Here is a 22,564-nt window from a genome sequence, read left to right as displayed (position 1 = left end):
TGTTTTGAGCTCAGTTTATTGAGCTATGTACTAACACTCCCTAGGAATCATGCAAGCACTATAAAAGTCATTAGTGTCAAAAGGATGTCACTGTCAGTCGCCTCAATATCTTGAAGAATCTGGAAAAATAACCTTTTTACAGTTACAAACTTTAATTTATCAATGGACTTTGGCATTTAAAACCGTAGGGAGTAAAACCAAATAATTAGCAATGCATTCTGCGAACGCTTTATTGAGGAACACGTTATTTTTCAACCCGAAGTTGAAGTCATCGAGACTTGCTCGTAATGTTGCAAAAGTTGCATCACACAAGAAGCCGGTGGACGTTCAGAGGAAGATATTGAGTGGGGGGTCCAGTATTTATGGCCGGGAGCAGCGGATTTGCAGTTACAGTGGTAGTTTTTTGTCGGGGTCGCGACAAGTTGGGAGTACGAGGTTATTTTCGACGAACAATAAGAATGACCCGCCTGAAGAGGATCCTGAGGTGAAAGATGAGACTCCGCTTTTCTCGAGCCAGCTGCCGGCCACGGTGGCCGTGCCCGAGGTGTGGCCACAGGTGCCAGTTATCGCCATCAACAGGAACCCAGTGTTCCCCAGATTCATCAAATTGATTGAGGTAAGTCTATTGATTGGGGAATCAATCTGTAAAACAAATCAGAAATTAGATACTTCTTTTTATATCTAAAATGTTCTCTTCCTTTAATAAAGTTATTGTTTCTTCTGCTGTAAAAGAAAAACCCTACTAAAATGTTACCAAACCAACTGGTAGATTTAAGACAAGCAGGTCTTACTCTAGCATTTGGTAACATTATCAACTTGTTCCAACATTTTGTTCTATAGAAAGTATGAGAATATAATTTAAGTATGAGAATATAATTTATCACTTTTAGTAAATCATTATACCTGCTTTTCAGATATCAAACCCAGCTTTAATTGACCTCATAAGAAGAAAAGTGAAGCTAAATCAACCTTATGTTGGCATCTTCTTACGTAAGAAAGAGGATGAGAAGTCTGACATTGTGTCAAACCTGGATGACTTGCACCAAGTGGGTGTGTTTGCTCAAATCCACGAAATGCAAGACATGGACTACAAGTTACGTTTGGTGGTGATGGCTCACCGGAGGATAAAGATCACTGGACAGTTCATTGAGGATGAAATTGAGACTGGACCTGCTGGTAAGATTAGTTGCTGATCGATAAATTGCTACATTATCACGAAAGTAAAAAAAAAAGTATTAGGGTGTGAATATGATCTTAAGATATTGTATCACCCAAATTTGCTTATTTTTTTCTTGACTCTCTGAAGCAAACCTAGTATAAGTCAGTGCAGATTAATGTTACATTTGCATGCAATGTCTTTTCAAACCACAAACCATAAATAAATGCTTATAAATGTAATTTGTATGCATGTAACACTACACTCACACCATGTTCAAAATTTTGACACCTATGCATTGTTAAAAAATGTGTGTGCATTAGGGTGTCCCATAAATGGCCGAAAAAAATTTTTTTTTAGATATTGAAATGCATACCCTCTATTTCTTTTAGTACTACTCAGACTTAGTTAAATACAAAATTTCATCTTCCTACGTCAACATTAACCCGTGCCGACTGAGCTCTGAAGATTTTGAAAAATGCTGGTTTTACCCCTTTGGTTATGTAGCTTAATCAATTAAAATATTTAAATTTTATAAAATATTTATATAAAGAAGATATCAGACAATATATTTTACCTTTGAGGGTCCCTTTTTTACATTCTGGATACAGATTTCCATGCTCCTGAATATTGGCCTGATTTTTGCTACACTGTGCCTAGCAAAAATAGCTTTTTCTCTTCCTTTGCAGTGATCAAACAATGTATATCTTGCATAAGCTTTATAGCTCTCTCAGCTGTATCATTAACTACCCTTAAAGAAAGCACTTTTTTGCTTTTAAATAGGCAACATCTTCATCTCATTTAGAAATGGGTCTCAGGGGAAAATTCTTATCAATTTTCAATGGAAAAAATAAATGTATAGTCTTGACAGACACTAAATCACTCAATGGGTTTCCAGCAACAATAAATAAGGCAGTATTATTATCAATTCATTAAAAACATGATAAAAAAATTAGTACTAGTCCTATTTACCATAGAAATTATCATACCTTCTTCAGATGGAATGTATATCTTCCCAGAATCATACATACTCTCTTTTTGTACTTTTACTACAGTATTGACGGTGTTTGTTCATTACCTTCATCATCAAAGAGTGATAAAACGGCAATTTCTTCTGACATGAAGTAACAAAGATTTTGACTAAACTTGCTCAAGGCTGCTTTGGAAATCAATTTGTCAACACTCTCATATACCTTTTGGAAAGTGGATGTCAAGAGTTCCTTAAGGCTTTCATCAGAGCTGGTAAGTTGGTCGTGATGATTAACCGCCGCCGCACCGCTACTGCCGCGCAACATGTTTCGATGCAAGTCGGCACGGGTTATCGTACTCCAAATAAAGTAAAAATTTATTTCTGAGTGTTTTAGAGGCAAACGAACAAAACTAAGACCTATGCGTTACAAATTTAAAACTTTGAAAATTATGGGACACCCTAGTGTGCATGTCTCAAATTCATGCAATTTATGTCAATAATAGTCTACCACCACATTTATCTTCCTTCACTTCTGAAATGATACGATAATCATTTCAGAAATGAAGTTGAAGTTCCCACTTTTTAACATGGAGTTTAACGTTACGCGTGAAGAGTCAGACGCCGAGCGGCGCCGGCGCAAGTATCGCAACACGCGCAAACAGAAGGCGGAGCCCGAGCCAGAACAGAAGGAGAAGCCGGAAAAGAAAGAGAAAGCTGCCCCCGACCAAGTCATGATGGTCAAGGTTGAGAATATGATGCACGAGAAGTTCCAGCAAACGGAAGAGGTGAAGGCACTGACACAGGAGGTCATTAAGACTATTAGGGATATCATTAACTTAAATCCTTTGTACAGGTGAGAATATTGATTATTTTTAAGATACTTTAATTCTTATGACCTCTATGGATGAGAGTGGCGAAGGACAGAGGGCAATGGAAGGAGTTGGAGGAGGCCTTTGCCAATAGGCACACCGAAATTTTAGGCATTTTGTGAAAGTTTATATCAGTGTTATCCTAAATTCAGAAAGTGTTAAATGTAAAATGTAAAAATGTTCGGAAATAAAAGGCTTATTATTAATTCTTATGCCAAACTGCTAAAGAGCCTTTACCAATGGTGTGTGAACTTCGTCAAATATTGCATTTATCTTGCAGAGAATCTCTTCACCACATGCTAGCCCAAGGTCAGAGGGTAGTAGACAATCCGGTGTATCTAAGTGACCTGGGCGCCGCGCTTACCGGCGCTGAAACCACAGAACTGCAGGCTATTCTCGAAGAGATGGACGTATGTATAAAAAATCTTACACTATCAAGTCTGGAACTAGTAAAAGTGTAAAATTCTAATAATTATTCCTTCTATGATTATCTTTTTACAGATTCCAAAAAGACTGATGATGTCTCTTTCCCTTCTGAAGAAAGAGTACGAACTATCGAAACTGCAACAGAAGATAGGCAAAGAAGTAGAAGAAAAAGTCAAGCAGCAACACAGAAAGTACATACTGCATGAACAGCTCAAGGTAATCTGATGATTTAGGCATTGACATATTTTCATGAGGTTTCAACAAGTAGTCTTAGATAGGTATTTTCAATTTTACATATTATTAAAGAAGTTGCCTATTTAGACAAAAATAAAAGAAAAGAAAACCACTAAATAAAGATGCCCAAACCTTTTCATCTTTCCATCTACAAGACTAATCACTTCAATGTCACATTTATTCAAATGAATAGTTGCAAATAAAGAGAAGACAACAATTGAACAGTGTGGCTCAAAATGTCCCCACTCTTTTTATCTTTCGCCAAACAGTTAACAATCTAATGCAATATTTCTTGTAGGTGATAAAAAAGGAGTTAGGCCTAGAGAAGGACGACAAAGACGCGATAGGCGAGAAGTTCCGCGAGCGGCTCGCCGATAAGACCGTGCCGGCCGCGGTGCAGACCGTCATCGATGAGGAGCTCAACAAACTCAACTTTCTCGAGAGCCACAGCTCGGAATTCAAGTAAGTATCTTCAAACCAATGCAGCCTCCTTCATCTTTGATGAATAGAAATTGCAATTTTGTTTATTTTCTCTCTTCGCGAACTCTTGTGATCTCTTCGAGTATCATTATTAGTTGTATACGCTCTAAGCATTTTATTCAAAGCCTTTGACCTTGTTCATGACCTTCATTTGCTCGATAAAATGGCGAGGGTCGAAACAAGTGTGATAACTTTAATAAAGTTTACATAAATAAAATAACAGAACCCAAATCGTAAAAATGAATTATAACTATCACTCAAAAAATGCTAATACAATTGGGTGTTCCTCAGGGATCCATTATGGACCGTATACCTAAAATGTTCTAATTAACACCTGATGTTTTTGTAATTATTTATCTTATATGCAGTTGCTTCACCAATTACTATGGCCCTGGTCCTACCATAAAGACTGGCAGCTTAACATGCAAAAATGCCTATAAGGCTCCCGCTCATTTCTAATTTTGATTTTTTTGTTTCTTGCGCTGCTTCTTCTCAGCACTGGCCCATTTATTGTCCTGAAGCAGTGGTAGGGTTAATACTGGGACGTGTAAAAGTGCTTTTTTTAAGCCTATTTACAGAAATAAATGAGTTTTAACTAATTCCTTTCATTCAGCGTCACACGTTGCTACCTTGACTGGCTGACGTCCCTCCCATGGGGCATCACCTCCGAAGAAAACCTCAAGTTAGAAGACGCACAAGTAATCTTAGACGAGGATCATTACGGGATGGAAGACATCAAGAAGAGGATCCTGGAGTTCATAGCGGTGTCGCAGCTGAAAGGCACCACTCAGGGCAAGATCCTGTGCTTCCATGGACCGCCCGGAGTGGGGAAAACTAGTATAGGTAAGATTTATGACACTTACTAGTTAAGAAAAAGTGAAATTGATTCATATTATTGTTGGAAGAACTTTTTAAAGTAATCTTCTTAAAAATAGTGACTCAGTAAATTGACTTTTAAAGAGTTCTATATTTTTTTTACATTCAGGAAATAATGTGCTGAAAACAAGCAGCACATTTTGAGTGAATGAGTTTGGCACTTGTCTCATCGATAAGAGTTTATTCGTCATTATAAAGTAGGTAGTATAGTAATAGTACCTACCTAAAAATTACAGTCGGTGACGTATCTCCTTTTTGTGAAAAAAGGCGATTCCATAGATTTTGTATGCCTGCTTACTGTTGATTGAAAACTAATTAAGCTTTTAATGCCCGTTTTCACAATCAATCCCAAATTAAGTGACCCCTATGGTAACACATAATAGGAATTTTATTTTCATAGGGGTCACTTAAAAATTATGAGTATGATAAGTTTCATCATATCGAACATGTTTCTAGCGCGTTCCATCGCTCGCGCGCTAAACCGTCAATACTTCCGTTTCTCCGTCGGCGGCATGACGGATGTGGCGGAGATCAAGGGCCACCGCCGCACCTACGTCGGCGCCATGCCCGGCAAGCTGGTGCAGTGCCTCAAGAAGACTAATACGGAGAACCCGCTCGTGCTTATTGACGAGGTCGACAAGATTGGCAAGTGAGTGTGATGTATTATAGTCTATCCAATATAGCTTGATTAGAATGACGGCTGTCAAACGAATGTGACTAGTGCTGGGTATGTTTCGTACGGTTCACATAGATGTATCGATAAGTTTTCGAAAAAATTATATAAAAAAATGCACCCAATTTTTCTTCATATCTTTATTCATAAAAATGACAATTATGATTTAAATTGAAAGACAGTAAAATTTAAAATTCATGTCAAGGGTGTACAACCTAAGTCGTAGTCATTATCGGGGTTACTCCGAAAAACGTTATCCGAAGTTTCGAAGGTTGCCATAGCCGTCCCTCTTACGCATAGCGAGATGCCACCATGCGCGACAGTGACAGATTGACGAGGTCGACAAAATTGGCAAGTGAGTACGGTATTATAGGTCCAGCCTGAGTCAGCGCCTGAGGTATAAGAGCAGTATGGCAGCCGTGACATATGGCATACAAACTATTAGTCGCTGACCTTTGACGTCATAAAACAGCAGTTCCCATAGATTTAGGAGTTACTCCGAAAAACGTTATCCGAAGTTTCGAAGGCTGCCATCCCTCTCACGCAAAGCTAAATACCACCATGCGCGACGGTGACAGATTGACGGGTCGACAAGATTGGCAAGTGAGTACGGTTTATGTTGACGATCTGATCAAGGGCCACCGCCGCACCTACGTGGGCGCCATGCCCGGCAAGCTGGTGCAGTGCCTCAAGAAGACCAACACGGAGAACCCGCTCGTGCTTATTGACGAGGTCGACAAGATTGGCAAGTGAGTACATTAGTCGCTGACCTTTGACGTCATAAAACAGCAGTTCCCATAGATTTAGGAGTTACTCCGAAAAACGTTATCCGAAGTTTCGAAAGCTGCCATCCCTCTCACGCAAAGCTAAATGCCAGTATGCGCGATGGTGACAGATAGACCTGAAACTACATAAAAAGTGTTTCGGGGTATTGCATATTACCCATGCCCGGCAAGCTGCTAGTGCCTCAAGATGGTCTTCGTTCGTGCTGATTGACTAGGTCGACAAGATTGGCAAGTAAGTACTGTTTAGGTTGACGTCGGCGCCATGCCCGGCAAGCTGGTGCAGTGCCTCAAGAAGACTAATACGGAAAACCCGCTCGTGCTTATTGACGAGGTCGATAAGATTGGCAAGTGAGTGTGACATATTGATGATATATTTATAGTTACGCCAGGCCTGTTCATCTCCGCGAGTTTACATCGAAAACAAAACACGCACGATGGCCCACCTACAGGATACTATTCGACAAGGCCTCACATACGAGCGAACATTGACTCACGCACGCGTATTCTTGTGTATGATGGAAAAAAAATGAAGAAAATGGTGTACTAAATACTGTGCAGTATTTAACTGCCTAAATAATAATAAAAACACAGAATGTAATGTATAAAGTTGCCTGAAGACACTGAGAGGTAAATAAGTAGTTAATATTATTCATGATAATTCATGCTAAATCATGTATTTCCTCCGCCATTTTCCGCAGTTTGGCACCTCACGTCACATCATTTAACCGAAGTCAACCCTATAGCTTCGGCGCAGTGCCGATCACTGACGTTTGTCAACAAAATGGTGCTTGACTCTTGAGACAGGCTAAATTACACCATATTGTTAATGACATTGAGCATACATTTTTTTAAATACCCTCGCGAAGTAAAACTTCTGTACGTAGTACTTATTATTATTCTGTGGTTACGCTATCGGGGTTACTACGAAAAATGTTATCCGAAGTTTCGAAGGTTGCCATGGCCGTCCCTCTTACGCAAAGCGAGATGCCACCATGCGCAACGGTGACAGATTGACGAGGTCGACAAGATTGGCAAGTGAGTACGGTATTATAGGTCCAACCTGAGTCAGTGCCTGAAGTATAAGAGCAGTATGGCAGCCGTGACATATGGCATACAAACCTGAAGCACAATAGTCGCTGACATTTGACGTCATAAAATCACCCTCCCGTTCCGCTCTCCTATATCCTATAGATTTACGCTACTGGGGTTACTCAAAAATACGTTATCCGAAGTTTCGAAAGCTGCCATCCCACTCACGCAAAGCTAAATGCCAGTATGCGCGATGGTGACAGATAGACCTGAAACTACGTAAAAAGTGTTTCGGGACACTGCATATTACCCATGCCCGGCAAGCTGCTAGTGCCTCAAGATGGTCTTCGTACGTGCTGATTGACGAGGTCGACAAGATTGGCAAGTAAGTACAGTTTATGTTGACGATCTGATCAAGGGCCACCGCCGCACCTACGTGGGCGCCATGCCCGGCAAGCTGGTGCAGTGCCTCAAGAAGACCAACACGGAGAACCCGCTCGTGCTTATTGACGAGGTCGACAAGATTGGCAAGTGAGTACTGAGTACCTACATTAGTCGCTGACAGTTACTCCGAAAAACGTTATCCGAAGTTTAGAATGCTGCCATCCCTCTCACGCAAAGCTAAAAATACCACCATGCGCGACAGTGACAGATTGACGGGTCGACAAGATTGGCAAGTGAGTGAGATGTATTGATGATCTTTTTTGTAGTTACGCTATCGGGGTTACTCCGAAAAACGTTATCCGAAGTTTCGAAGGTTGCCATAGCCGTCCCTCTTACGCAAAGCGAGATGCCACCATGCACAACGGTGACAGATTGGCAAGTGAGTACGGTATTAGAGGTCCAGCCTGAGTCAGTGCCTGAGGTATAAGAGCAGTATGGCAGCCGTGACATATGGTATACAAACCTGAAGCACAATAGTCGCTGACGTTTGACGTCATTAAATCACCCTCCCATTCCGCTCCACTATATCCTATAGATTTACCCTACTGGGGTTACTCAAAAATACGTTATCCGAAGTTTCGAATGCTGCCATCCCTCTCACGCAAAGCTAAATACCACCATGCGCGACGGTGACAGATTGACGAGGTCGACAAGATTGGCAAGTGAGTACGGTTTATGTTGACGATCTGATCAAGGGCCACCGCCGCACCTACGTGGGCGCCATGCCCGGCAAGCTGGTGCAGTGCCTCAAGAAGACTAATACGGAGAACCCGCTCGTGCTTATTGACGAGGTCGACAAGATTGGCAAGTGAGTACGGTATTATAGGTCCAGCCTGAGTCAGTGCCTGAGGTATAAGAGCAGTATGGCAGCCGTGACATATGGCATACAAACCATTAGTCACTGACCTTTGACGTCATAAAACAGCAGTTCCCATAGATTTAGGAGTTACTCCGAAAAACGTTATCCGAAGTTTCGAAGGTTGCCATGGCCGTCCCTCTTACGCAAAGCTAAATACCACCATGCGCGACGGTGACAGATTGACAAGGTGGACAAGATTGGCAAGTGAGTACGGTATTATAGGTCCAGCCTGAGTCAGTGCCTGAGGTATAAGAGCAGTATGGCAGCCGTGACATATGGCATACAAACCTGAAGCACATTAGTCGCTGACCTTTGACGTCATAAAATCACCCTCCCGTTCCGCTCCCCTATATCCTATAGATTTACGCTACTGGGGTTACTCCAAAATACGTTATCCGAAGTTTCGAATGCTGCCATCCCTCTCACGCAAAGCTAAATGCCAGTATGCGCGATGGTGACAGATAAACCTGAAACTACATAAAAAGTGTTTCGGGGTACTGCATATTATTATCCATGCCCGGCAAGCTGGTGCCTCAAGATGGTCTTCGTTCGTGCTGATTGACGAGGTCGACAAGATTGGCAAGTGAGTACGGTTATGTTGACGATCTGATCAAGGGCCACCGCCGCACCTACGTGGGCGCCATGCCCGGCAAGCTGGTGCAGTGCCTCAAGAAAACTAATACGGAGAACCCGCTCGTGCTTATTGACGAGGTGGATAAGATTGGCAAGTGAGTACATTAGTCGCTGACCTTTGACGTCATAAAACAGCAGTTCCCATAGATTTAGGAGTTACTCCGAAAAACGTTATCTGAAGTTTCGAAGGTTGCCATGGCCGTCCCTCTTACGCAAAGCTAAATACCACCATGCGCGACGGTGACAGATTGACTAGGTCGACAAAATTGGCAAGTGAGTACGGTTTATGTGGACGATCTGATCAAGGGCCACCGCCGCACCTACGTGGGCGCCATGCCCGGCAAGCTGGTGCAGTGCCTCAAGAAAACTAATACGGAGAACCCGCTCGTGCTTATTGACGAGGTCGACAAGATTGGCAAGTGAGTTCTGTCATAATATAGATGACCCACGCTGAACTGTCCCGCCAAACTCAATGACAGGGGGGCGCTACCATCGTTCAACTTAATGGTTTCCAACATGGCAAAAATCTGAACCAGCGATTCGGTATTGACGGTGGCGCCCCGCTGTCAATGTCACCGATAGGACAGTTCAGTATTTTGGAACTATAGACGTGTTGACACCACCAATCAATTGACGTACTTTTTAAAACTGTCAAAAAGAAACTCTCCCATAGATTTTGTATGGCACTACAAGCAAGTGACGTCACTATTACTTTTTTCAATTACAATGCGGCCGTAAATCGTAATTTACAGGTAATTTTAAATTAATTAAATTTTTAAGACCAGCACGAAGTGTCTTTTTAGAAAAGTTGTGATTTCGAATTATTGGGGAATGGTGTCAAATTGTCTATTGTGTTGATAATATTTATTTTTCTCACGTAATGTCCCAGTGCAGTGTTCTATATCGACTGCCTAATTATGGATTAAATGTTCCAAAACGTGCGGACACGTTTCCCGTGTCTCAAGAATCAAAAATCTTGCACCTTCACGCAATAAAGAATCGAGATATGAGCGACGCTAGTTTCAATTTGAATAGGACTGTATTAGCTAAAGCTATGAAGATGTCCCATTCCAGTACTACTGTGTTACAGCACATTAGACTGTAAATTTTTGCTGCAAAATCGCACTTATCACAACTATATTACAACATAGAACCCATCTGTATTTTGTTCGTTCGTTCGTTTCCTGGCCCCCCCAAGGTTTTCCAAAATAAATATTGTATTTTGTGTAAAGCATGAATTGTTGATTCACAGGGGCGTACACGGCGACCCGGCTTCCGCGCTACTGGAATTGTTAGACCCTGAGCAGAACGCTAATTTCCTCGACCACTATCTGGATGTGCCAGTCGATTTGTCCAAGGTGAGTGGATAAAGCTTTGAGCCCTATTTATTTATTTATGAATTGAACGGTAGTACCAATTACACTATTCAAATAAGACGTAACAAAGTTCAGAATAACATTTAAGTACTTATAAACAATTTATTTAACTTAGGAAAACTACATAAATCTGATGCGATTATTTTAACAGTAACCCAGACATTCTGCTAGTAACGTACTCCACCCCTCTGCAAATACGTCACATTTTGGGTTTTGATATTATAGTTCAAACTTGGCCTTCACTGATTGGTTTTTAATTGGTGGTCAAGCTGTAGATCCTGGCTACACATGAGTTGCAGTGGTGGGAACGAAAGGCGGGAATATTCCCGTAATATGATAGTTGATAAAAAAATAGAGCTTCATGATTACTCTGGAATGACTAGAGATATTTAACCTATTGTTTTGTTCTCTTCTTTCGAAAGGTACTGTTCATCTGCACTGCAAACGTCGTTGAACACATCCCCGAGCCACTCCGCGATCGTATGGAACTCATCGACATGTCCGGTGAGTGTAATACAGGGAAAATGTAGATACAGAACATACAGTAATTTTCTCCCGCATTTCTGTAGGACTTTTTAGACATACAACCAGTATCGCCCCAAAACTACGCTCACTTGAAAAGGAAACACCTTTATAGTATACACATAACAATTGTGCAGTACCAGTATGTCTTAGGCGCCTTCAAACTGCCGTGGCAAAGACGTGCGGCTGTTGGGCTTCTAGAAGTGGCGTGGCGTGTCATAGTGGCGTCACTGCGGCGCTTCCTTACGCCTCTAATGTGAAGGCGCCTAGAGTTAGTGGTTAGAAATGGTCAGCAATCAGGATAATTGACACTGTTTTATAAATTATTTAAATCCAACCAGGCTACGTAGCAGAAGAAAAGCTAGCCATAGCCCAACAGTATCTGGTGCCGACTGCTCGCAAGAACTGCGGTCTAACTGACGAGCAGCTCGACTTGACTGCCGACTCCCTGCACGCGCTCATCAAGTCTTACTGCCGCGAGAGCGGCGTCAGGAACTTGCAGAAACACATCGAGAAGGTAGGTGGAAATTTCTGTGTTCTGTCAGTAACAACATCTTTCAGGAAACTCCAACCCGTCTCAGCGTGGGGACTGTAGGCCGAATCCTACATTTGCCTTTGGTAAAATTAAAGAGGTCGTTCTTCTGTTGTGGAAATTAAATTACTTGAGGCTAAAGAAAACTCATTTTATGTATCACTCAATCTCACCTGATAGTCAGTTATGTTCAAATTTGTTATGGGTCATGCTTGCTTAGAACCTATTTATTTGAGGTAAGATATTTCGAAAATTCAGCTTAATTTTCAGAATGAGGGTTTTCGTGATTGAAAAATCCGCCAGATGGTAATACGTAGACGCGAGGTCCAAATGCTGCATGATTGGTTATTTTTGACATGACATTGACAGATATGTCAAAATCCACCAATCATGCAGCATTTGGACCTCGCGTCTACGTATTGCCATCTGGCGGATTTTTCAATCGCGAAAACCCTCATTATTTAGAAATCTGGCTTATGTGTGCCAAAAACAGCTTGAAATTATGTATTTTAGAAATGTGATTTGATAAGATTTTGTTATTAAAGATTAAAATAAAATAACCTTAAAACTATACGGAACTTATAAGTGATGTTGTCCAACAGATCGCGCGGAAAGTAGCATACAAGATAGTTAAACAAGAAACAGATAAGCTGGTGGTGACAGGCGATAACTTGACGGAGCTGGTGGGCAAGCCGACGTTCAAACATGACCGCATGTATGAGATCACGCCCCCGGGAGTCGTCATGGGACTGGCATGGACCGCCATGGGTGAGTTAAACGTTCTTCTAAAGCCCGGTCTGTGAGCACGTAGAATTTTGTCCAATGACCCCAAGCTACCCCAGTCACTGCGGGCGGCCGTCGCACAGTCGCGACAGCAATATAATTACGCGCGAGCGGTAAGGATGAGCAGCTTGGGGTCATTGGACAAAATTCTACGTGCTCGCAGACCAGACTGTAATCTAGAGATATCGCAAGATAAGATTTTCTTTGTTTTGGGCTTTAAGCCAAGGAAATAAGGTTAAAAATATGGTGGGAACTACAATCCTTTTGCCTTAGCCCTTATTTACTCCCACAATTTGGCTGCTGATTTGGCTTATGCTTGCTAAAGAAAGGTGTCTGATAGTTCTCCTTTTTTCTTTCTTTAGGACATCGTAAAATCGATTTATTTTATCTACGTATATGATAGTCCAGGCTCTTCCCGCGACCTTTACCAGATCGTCGGTCCACCTGGTAGGAGGCCTGCCCATGCTACGTCTTCCAGTCCGTGGTCGCCACTCGAGAACTTTTCTGCCCCAACGGCCATCGTCTCTACGCAGTGGATGCGGGCAGCGCAGGACCGTGCATTGTGGAAATCCTTGGAGGAGGCCTTTGTCCAGCAGTGGACGTCATTTGGCTGAAACGACGACGACGATATGATAGTAGTTTTGCTACTTACTTCACGATGAAGTCATGTGATGATTTCTATTGCAAAAATAGATAGAAAATAGTAAAACTATTTTATTTGTTCCTACAAAAACAATTTTCTCTCTTTCCACCAGGCGGCAGCACGCTATACATAGAAACGGCACTACGCAACGCGGAAACTGACGACAAGTCGCCATTCGGGTCTCTGGAGCTCACCGGCCATCTCGGTGACGTCATGAAGGAGTCTGCGCGCATCGCTCTCACTGTCGCACGCAACTACCTCGCGAGCAAACAGCCTGACAACAGATTCCTCAATACTAGGTAGGTGGCATTAGCATTTAAGAGTTAATAGCTAAAGCCTGGTCCGTGAGCACGTAGAATCCCGTCCAATGACCCCAAGCTCACGGACCAGGCTTTAACTACAGCAAGGATACTTCAAAAAACGTTATCCGAAGTTTCGAATGTTGCCATCCCTCTCACACAAAGCGAGAAGCCAGCAAGAGTGATGGAGTCAGATACGTTAACAGCGTTTCAGAGACCCTCTCCATAAAACGCAACCGAGATTGACGACAAGTCGCCGTTCGGGTCGTTGGAGCTCACGGGTCACCTAGGTGACGTCATGAAGGAGTTCGCGTGCATTGAGCTCACCACAATATAGTCAATTGAATTCACTAACCAGTGACGTCATAGATACTTAATTAAAATCTCGTTTTGACAGCTCATGCTCAGCTCAACTCAACATCTTGGTTTCCTCTAGTAATATCAACTACCCTTTTGTGTGATTGACTTTTGGAAGTCTTATTAAATAAATTTCCAGACAATCACACCCAAAACTGTAAACAAAGATCAGCCTAACGCCCGTATTCACAAACATTACTATGAGGTCTCACAGTGCGCGTGGACGCACAGGGTGACACTCGAACCAATCACAGAGCTCTGTTCAACGCTGTGCGTTCGATTTGCTGCTTCACTTAAGCAAGCATCGTTTGTGAATACGAGCGTAAAGCCCAACAACATAAGATCTAATCTCCCACACCTTCCAGCCACATCCACCTCCACGTGCCCGAAGGCGCGACGCCCAAAGACGGGCCCTCCGCTGGTTGCACCATCACGACGGCACTCATATCGCTGGCCACGCGCCGCTCTGTGCGGGACAACCTGGCCATGACTGGGGAGATATCGCTCACAGGGCAGGTGTTGCCTGTAGGAGGCATCAAGGAGAAAATCATTGCGGTGAGTGGGATAGGGACCGGACACTATTCACATAGCAACTAGTCACTATTCACAAAGCAACTAGACACTTTATTTAGTAATTAGACACTATTCACACAATAACTAAAAATTATTCACATAATTACTAGACATTATTCATACACACAATAACTAGACATTATTCACATAATAACTAGGCACTATTCACATTAACAACTAGACACTATTCACATAATAACTACACGTCATCCACATAAAAACTAGATACTATTCACGAAATTACTAGGCATTATACAGGGTGTTTCTTGTAAGGTGTCAAGCCGAAGGCAGGTGATAGGTGATTACTAGACCTATCGATTTCACCCCTATGTATGTTCTACGATTTTTCGTAGTTTAGAAGTTATCGTTAGTTTTGTGATTTTTCAAATTGTATGACCTAGTAGGCTTTAAATTTTTTTATCTTTTTTTTGGGTCGACTTTTCTCAGATTTCTTTTTTTTGACAGATTCCCTATTAATTGCAGATGTTTGAAAAAAATAATCACCTTTCTATCTTTGATGCAAGATACAAAATTTTTGCTAGTAACATAAAAAATATGCTTTTAGCAGAACATTACAAAATTTTCAAATTAAAAGTTTGAAAATAAAAAAGAACTTCCATAGGTCCAAAATAATTTTAAAAACTGCGCAGTTTTCTGAACTTTCATAATAACACAAAAAAACATGTACTTAATAGGCCATTATTTTCTGTAATCGCTCCACTAAAGTGGTAAGTCGAAGATTCCGTTACATGTTTTTGACTTTCTTAGGACTAACTAATGTTTGCAATCCCCTAAGTTTACGTTACGTAGAACACATTTAGAGACAATAACTGAACAGAACATTTTTTTATCCACAACGAGGAAGCTCCTGCCCTTCATCTGGTATACAACAGGGAATATGAAAATATTGAAAAGCTGACTGAAGCACAAAACCACATTAGAATGCAGGAAGAAGCTTTTGTAAAACGAAGAATTTTTGGCGTCGTTGTCGAATGTGCATTCAGGTCAACGACACACAAACGTCGTCAAACACATACACACACACACACAAACTCTTTCCCTTTCTCTCACACTACTATGTAGGTAATCGTAAAGTAACAATCACCACTGTGGTCTAGTGGTATAGTGGTAAGACCACCTATTTAGGACAGCCAATTCCTCTATGGTTTAGAATTCCGGGTGAAGCTCGCTGATCATCCATCAGTTTCCATCAGGTCAGATGAAGGGCAAGAGCTTCCTCGTTGTGGATAAAAAAATGTTCAGTTATTGTCTCTATTGTGTTCTACGTAACGTAAACTTAGGGGATTGCAAACATTAGTTAGTCCTAAGAAAGTCAAAAACATGTAACGGAATCTTCGACTTACCACTTTAGTGGAGCGATTACAGAAAATAATGGCCTATTAAGTACATGTTTTTTTGTGTCATTATGAAAGTTCAGAAAACTGCACAGTTTTTAAAATTATTTTGGACCTATGGAAGTTCTTTTTTTTTAAAAGCATATTTTTTATGTTTCTGGCAAAAAATTTGTATCTTGCATCAAAGATAGGAAGGTGATTATTTTTTTCAAACATCTGCAATTAATAGGGAATCTGTCAAAAAAAAGAAATCTGAGAAAAGTCGACCCAAAAAAAGATAAAAAAATTTAAAGCCTACTAGGCCATAAAATTTGAAAAAATCACAATATTAACGATAACTTCTAAACTACGAAAAATCGTAGAACATACATGGGGGTGAAATCGATAGGTCTAGTCCTCACCTATCACCTGCCTTCGGCTTGACACCTTACAAGAAACTCCCTGTATACATATTAATGGACAGTTTCACACTTCACATAATAAGTAGACACTATTCACATAATAACTATAGTCTTTTTCACCTAAGATGATCCGTATGACGTTTCGAGTTTGAAAGATTTAGAGATGTCACATAACTAAACCATAGCGATTTATCTATCGATTTTTTTCGAAGAGTTAGTAAAACCTACTTTTAGAGAAATATTTTGTATAGGTGTTATTTAACAAAAAACATGTTTTTTTAATTACAAATATTATTGTAACAATTTTTTATTGATAATATTCAAATTTCATGGTTCGTGTTCGAAAAAACGATTCCTAAAAAGTACTGGTTCTGTTTCTTTAAATAAAAAACTATTAATTTATTTTTAATGCGTTTATTAAAGTCAATAATCGAAAAATATAGTTGATTTTTGTGATGTTTTTAATAACTAAGTATTCACTTCAATCGATTAATGAACCGCGGAAATAATCGATTTTATTATACAAGAAATACCCCAGCACTAAATCTATTCCGTTTCACACATTGCGTACATTAAATAAAAAATATTTTTACATCGTTTTTAATTAAAATATAATCAATAGACTCAGATTTTACTATATATTTCAAGACAAGGTAGTTATTTTTTTTTATTATATTGCTAATAAAATACAAATATTTTTTCAAAAATATTCTGCATATGTAGTATGCGTAATATGGATAACCTTGAAGTGTCATACGGATCATCTTACGTGAAAAAGACTATAGATATTATTCACATAATAACTTGAAACTATCCACATAATAACTATCCACTTATCACATAATCATAACCTTTCTTTTCTTACTACCCCAGGCGAAACGCGTGGGAGTGAGCTGCGTGATCCTACCAGAGGAGAACCGGCGCGACTTCGACGACCTGCCTCAATTCATAAAGGACAACATCGATATCCACTTCGTGAGCCACTACGATGACGTGTTCAGGGTCGCCTTCGCGGAAGACAAGGTTTAGTATCTTAGCACGCAGCCTCGCAATCGGTTATATTAACCACCGTAGAGTAAATAGCCCCTAATCAGTGGGTTTACATCAAACGCGCTCACTAGTGACAGAGTAAATACAAATGAGTAGGTCATCTTCATAGAAACGCACGGGCGCGGTTTGTATGTGAGCGCGCCAATACGTATGCGGCTCGCACGCACACACTATCCAAGCAAGATGACCTACTCATTTGTATTTACTCTGCTAGTGAGCGCGTTTAATGTACACTAGGCCCTCAGTTCCTTGATCGTTCTTCTGGTGTTCTGACGACGTGCTCTGAGGGTTCCTTAGACTTCTTCCAATTGTGTCAGACGATCAGCATCTTCGTCAGGTCATTTGGTCTCCAATGTAGGAGCATCTTCATCTTTAAATTACTACAGGCAAATGGAATTCCCACGTTGTCCAATGAGGGTTTTCGCGATTGAAAAATCCGCCAGATGGCAATACGTAGACGCGAGGTCCAAATGCTGCATGATTGGTTATTTTTGACATGACATTGACAGATATGTCAAAATCCGAGAGGTCTGTCGATGGCCGCCAAATACGTCAGCGTGACCTTATGCCATACATGTCCTATAAAGCACAGAATAATACTAGTATTTCTTTTATAGATGACCCACACTGAACTGTCCCGCCAAACTCAATGACAGGGGGGCGCTACCATCGTTCAACTATATGGTTTCCAACATGGCAAAAATCTGAACCAGCGATCCGGTATTGACGGTGGCGCCCCACTGTCAATGTCATCGACAGGACAGTCCAGTATTTTGGAACTATATGACAATCATCTGGATTCAAGTCTGTAATTATAAAATATCCTCTCATTTAGGGGCTATTTGAATTTATGGTGAGAATAGGAAAATAAAAAGTTGAATTATTTTGATGTTATTTATTTCAAATTTTACATTTAAAACAGTCTCTTATTTTATATAAATCAGATGGTTGTAAAAACTGTTTTAAATGTAAAGTTATGATATAAAATACATCAAGTTTAACTGTTGTTTTTAGTTAGCGTAAGATAGTGTAATTATTATTTACAAGTAGCTAGCGTAACAGCTTCAATTATCACACAAGTACATTAATTAGTGGAGTATTGTATTGGGAAATTAAACGAACATGTTTTATTTAAGAAAATATTTGATCCAATGTAAGATATTGTTGGTATCAGGCTGTTATACTATTTTTGTAAGAAACCAAATGATGCGTTTCGAATTTAATACCAATTATCATTTTGTATCAATGCACTGATAGTGAAATTCAGATGAGATGTTTTGCAAATTACATCACATGTTATGTTCGACTGCTGTTTTTTCTCCATCCGACTTTAATGATAAATACTTATTTTCAACTATAAAAAGGCTTTAGATAATGGCAAGACTAGTAAGAGTAAAAAAAAAAAGTTTCTGAGCAGTATTCTTCAATTTAATTTGCCTTGCTGGAACACTGCCAGTTTATTGTAAAATTCGCAAATGCAAATGTATAAAGTTGCCAGTGTAAAAAAAACTACCAAATCCTTGCATTTAAGACTTCAGTAGTGTAGCGTGTTTGGGTGAGTTGTTAGTAAGGTTAAGACTTGAGAGAATACATTAATATTGTTGTTGTATAAAGTATGTATAATAGCTGTAGTTTATTGTTGTATCTTGTTATATTATCTCTAAGAAATATAATGATTTTTTTATAAAACAGCATTTTATTCTTTATTCCTGTAGAACTAGAATTCCTGTAGTCCTGTAGAATTCCTGTATTACATTGTATTTTAGGGTTTGTTAGATTAAAATAGAAATAACAGGTGCAGTTACTGATTTAGTTTTGTGTTACAACAGATGGGAGACATAGACTCGAGCAGTTCAGCTGTGTCCTGCTAGAAGACAAGACCCAGTAACCTGTTAAATAACTTTATTAAATAAAATGATGAAACTATACAATGTTTCTCTTAACAATACAATTATTTTTTCAAACTTTTCCTTCCATCTTCAAGTAATTGCACTAATACTGGGTATACCTCATCATAGGTCTGGATCTGATTTTGTCTTACATGGTTTTGGTATCTCTGTAAAGCACCAGCAACAAATTCGAGTCTTTCCTTTTCATTCTTATGAGTATCCAACCACTGTGTTAGCTGTTGTATGTTCCACCCGGCGCACGCGTGAGGCGCGAGCAACTGCGGCCCGGCGTAAGAGAATAAGAACATGGAGACTAAGGAGTAGGGCAGGCAAGCCCCCTCAGACTGACTCTTAGCAATTTCTTGAGGGGTCCTCTCCAGAATTAAGTTCAAGGCTTTCAATTGCCTGTAATGATCACCAAGTTCAGTCACATCATTTATCAGTGGTGATAATGCAATTTCCAGGTGCTTGCAGTCAATCTGAAGTTTCACTCGTCCATATTTACTCAAGGGTCTCACGTTGCACACATGAACTATGAAGCGCTCCACACAGGCCACTGAGATGTTAATACAACACTCATTCAAAGCAGGTTTTTCATGAAACATAGATAAGTAAATGTCTTTACATCTAGAAACAAATTGTTGGAGCTCCTTCATGTATGGAGAACAAGATAAGGACTTTCCTGTTGGATCATCAGCTCTCACCAAGTCAGATTCATCATGCATTGTCATCAAAATGATATAAAGTGAGTTTTTAATGGATTCTGCAAATAATTGCAGTATTGGCATGCTTGAAATGTCTTTCAAACTGGTCTGAACGATCTGGATGCTCTCTGGTGGTAAGATTGAGTTCATGTTTAGAAGGACTCTTTTTATTTGGGAGGAAAAGTAGTAGAGTGAGTTGCAGAGGTCTGCATTCTTCTGCTGGGTACTTGTAGGTGATTCTATAATCTGGGCCACATCACTGTCCATAGACAGCCTCTGTTCAGTTTCCATGTTCATTTGCTTTATTGACTTTGCCACACTGTTGGCTAAACTTATGCTCAGTTGCTTGTCACCAAGAGATATGCTCAGTGCCTCAGCAATAACTCTAATGGCATTGTCTATTTGGTCCATGTTGGGGACTTGGCTCAGATGCCACATGCTTCTGACTGGCTCCAACAGTTTTCCAAGGGATTTAGATAAAAATGAATTCTCCCATTTGGTCAAACTGGTACGGTTCATTTCCAAGTCCTTGCATTTTAACCTTGACAGCAAATCATTGAAACATTTCAGGAGCTTAGGGAAGTCAATCTCAATAGACTGGCTCACATTATGTGGGCTTCTCTCCAATTCACTTGCAAAGGTGACTAATAGATCAGACCAAAAGTTTTTAGCGATGTTCCTGAAATTGCCTATGGCATGCAGCTCATTTATTACATTCTGCAACATAATAACTTTAGTGCAGCTATTATAAATCTCCACTTTAAAGAGTTTTTCAATGTTTTCCCATAGTTTTATTTTAAAATCTTGTGCATTCATGATGTTTGCTTTCCCTGGTGCCATTCTCCCAGAGCTTGACTTTTTGACTTCAATTGAAACCATTTGCACATTGAGTGCTGTGGAAATTTCCTTCTTCAGGTCATTCAGAATACTTTGCACTGTGTTTTTTATTTGCTCATCAGTGCATTGCAAATTATGGAATACTTTGAAACACTGTAGGAGTTTGGTTTTATCTCCACTCAACAAACTGGTTTGGAGGGCTTCAGTGGAATCAGCCAGCAAGGTTTTCCTCCTGTGTTGCACCTCTCGCAATACATCTTGCAGCAGCTCTATGCCATCGAAATCATAGTCGCCAATGAGTTCGTTCAGTTCAAAGAGGATGATGGCTTCTTTGGCTGGGTTATCTTTCACGCTTTCAAGTTTATTCCATAGGGTCAATATTTTAGAGCTATGTCTCAGCAAATTGCAAGTAGTTTGAACTCGTTCTAGCATTTTAGTTTGGTTTTCCAGAGCATAATAAGGCGTGTCCACTCTTTCTTTGAGTTTTTCGGCGCCGCGAAGTAAGCTCTGGACCTGGGATTGCACTGACTCCAACGTAGTTTCTAGGTCTGAAATGTGACTTGCCTGCGTAAGGAGATCATTGTGCTTAGCTAGGACTTGTTTCTCTAGGCTTTTTCCCAATTTTTCAATTCCCAAGGCAAGTTTTGTGACTTGTTCGGTAACGGAGACGTTTTCGGTTATGACGGGTTTTATGGACTCATCCAAGAACTTACTGTAGAACTCATCGTTTTCTATTTCAACGCAAACGTCTTTAGCATCCATAATTACAGGTATAAACACAAATATACAGCAATTTATAACAATTAACTTGTTTACATTTTTCTACAAGAACCCACGTCATTGCATGTTGTTGTCAATGTCAACCACAGATGTCAACATGACATGTCATTGTGTCAGAAACAGATATGGATAGATGCAGCATGTGTCAAAAATTGTATGAAGCCGAGCACAGATATGGATACAAGCAGCATGTGTCAAAAATTGTATGAAGCCGAGCGTGCCACTTTTTAAACGTCATTAGTGTCATTTTAGCGAATTTTAGTGATTGCCGCAACGTAAAAGTAATCGTATCATCGTACTGCATTCGCAAAGTCATCGAAAGATGTCGTGTGACTCGATTCGAAAATTAATTAATTCCGATAAAACTGATAATTTGTTAAATACAAAACCAAAAACATCTTTATTTACCTTTTTCAAATAAAGTAATTCTTACAAATCGTCAAATCTCGATATTTTTTTTACCCTACCAGCGTTTCAAGACATAAATTTGTCAAGTGCATGAATACAATGGATCAGTGTGTGTCTTATTGTTATGAGTAAGTACGGTTCCTTGGGATCGGTATGAGTGCACCACATACAGGGACCATGGTTTTAACTCTTAAGAGTACATCGCAGGATATGTATTAAAAACAATGCTACTTCATACTTCTTCTACTGCTACTTTATTCTAATTAATTATTTGCTACTTGTGCTGTTAATTACAATTCTCAATCCGTAAATAATATCTTCTTTCTACCGTGTTCGTACTACTGTTCTCGTAAAATCATCGTAACCGATTGTTGTAATCGGATTACATGAACATCACTCGACCATGTATGTCCATTTGGACATATCGGAATGGCACGCTTTGACGATCAACTTGCTGTATCTACTCTAATCCATATCTGTGAAGCCGAGCGTGCCACTTTTTAAACGTCATTAGTGTCATTTTAGCGAATTTTAGTGATTGCCGCAACGTAAAAGTAATCGTATCATCGTACTACATTTGCAAAGTCATCGAATGATATCGTGTGACTCGATTCGAAAATT

The 22,564-nt window shown here is 40.1% G+C and overlaps 2 protein-coding genes across 2 annotated transcripts; one reads left to right on the top strand and one right to left on the bottom strand.

Moving 5' to 3' along the window:
• The first annotated feature begins 89 nt into the window (after positions 1-89).
• Positions 90-19,276, top strand: LOC135079226 (lon protease homolog, mitochondrial). The gene is made up of 16 exons (XM_063973817.1): positions 90-616; positions 915-1,176; positions 2,739-2,979; positions 3,276-3,405; positions 3,497-3,637; positions 3,954-4,117; positions 4,749-4,978; positions 5,468-5,660; positions 10,687-10,792; positions 11,233-11,314; positions 11,674-11,849; positions 12,467-12,632; positions 13,403-13,589; positions 14,312-14,501; positions 17,149-17,298; positions 19,155-19,276. The coding sequence occupies exons 1-16, from the start codon at positions 212-214 to the stop codon at positions 19,194-19,196; spliced, it is 2,865 nt and encodes a 954-aa protein (XP_063829887.1). The 5' UTR covers positions 90-211; the 3' UTR covers positions 19,197-19,276.
• On the bottom strand, positions 19,211-21,602 carry LOC135079214 (conserved oligomeric Golgi complex subunit 5). The gene has a single exon (XM_063973803.1). It carries the CDS (start codon positions 21,515-21,517, stop codon positions 19,277-19,279), a length of 2,241 nt encoding a protein of 746 aa, XP_063829873.1. The 5' UTR covers positions 21,518-21,602; the 3' UTR covers positions 19,211-19,276.
• Positions 21,603-22,564: the final 962 nt, after the last annotated feature.

The sequence above is a fragment of the Ostrinia nubilalis genome, chromosome 16, assembly GCF_963855985.1.
Source record: "Ostrinia nubilalis chromosome 16, ilOstNubi1.1, whole genome shotgun sequence".
Classification (NCBI taxonomy): Eukaryota; Metazoa; Arthropoda; class Insecta; order Lepidoptera; family Crambidae; genus Ostrinia; species Ostrinia nubilalis.
The sequence above is the reverse complement of the archived record's forward strand: the minus strand, read 5'-3'. Positions and strand labels throughout refer to the sequence as shown.

Excerpts from the sequence above, each read along its gene's own strand:
- LOC135079226 (XM_063973817.1), top strand. The coding sequence starts at position 212 with ATGCATTCTGCGAACGCTTTATTGAGGAACACGTTATTTTTCAACCCG. Across the intron at positions 4,118-4,748 it reads AGCCACAGCTCGGAATTCAA|CGTCACACGTTGCTACCTTG; the intron begins GTAAGTATCTTC and ends CCTTTCATTCAG. Across the intron at positions 11,850-12,466 it reads TGCAGAAACACATCGAGAAG|ATCGCGCGGAAAGTAGCATA; the intron begins GTAGGTGGAAAT and ends GTTGTCCAACAG.
- LOC135079214 (XM_063973803.1), bottom strand. The coding sequence starts at position 21,517 with ATGGATGCTAAAGACGTTTGCGTTGAAATAGAAAACGATGAGTTCTAC.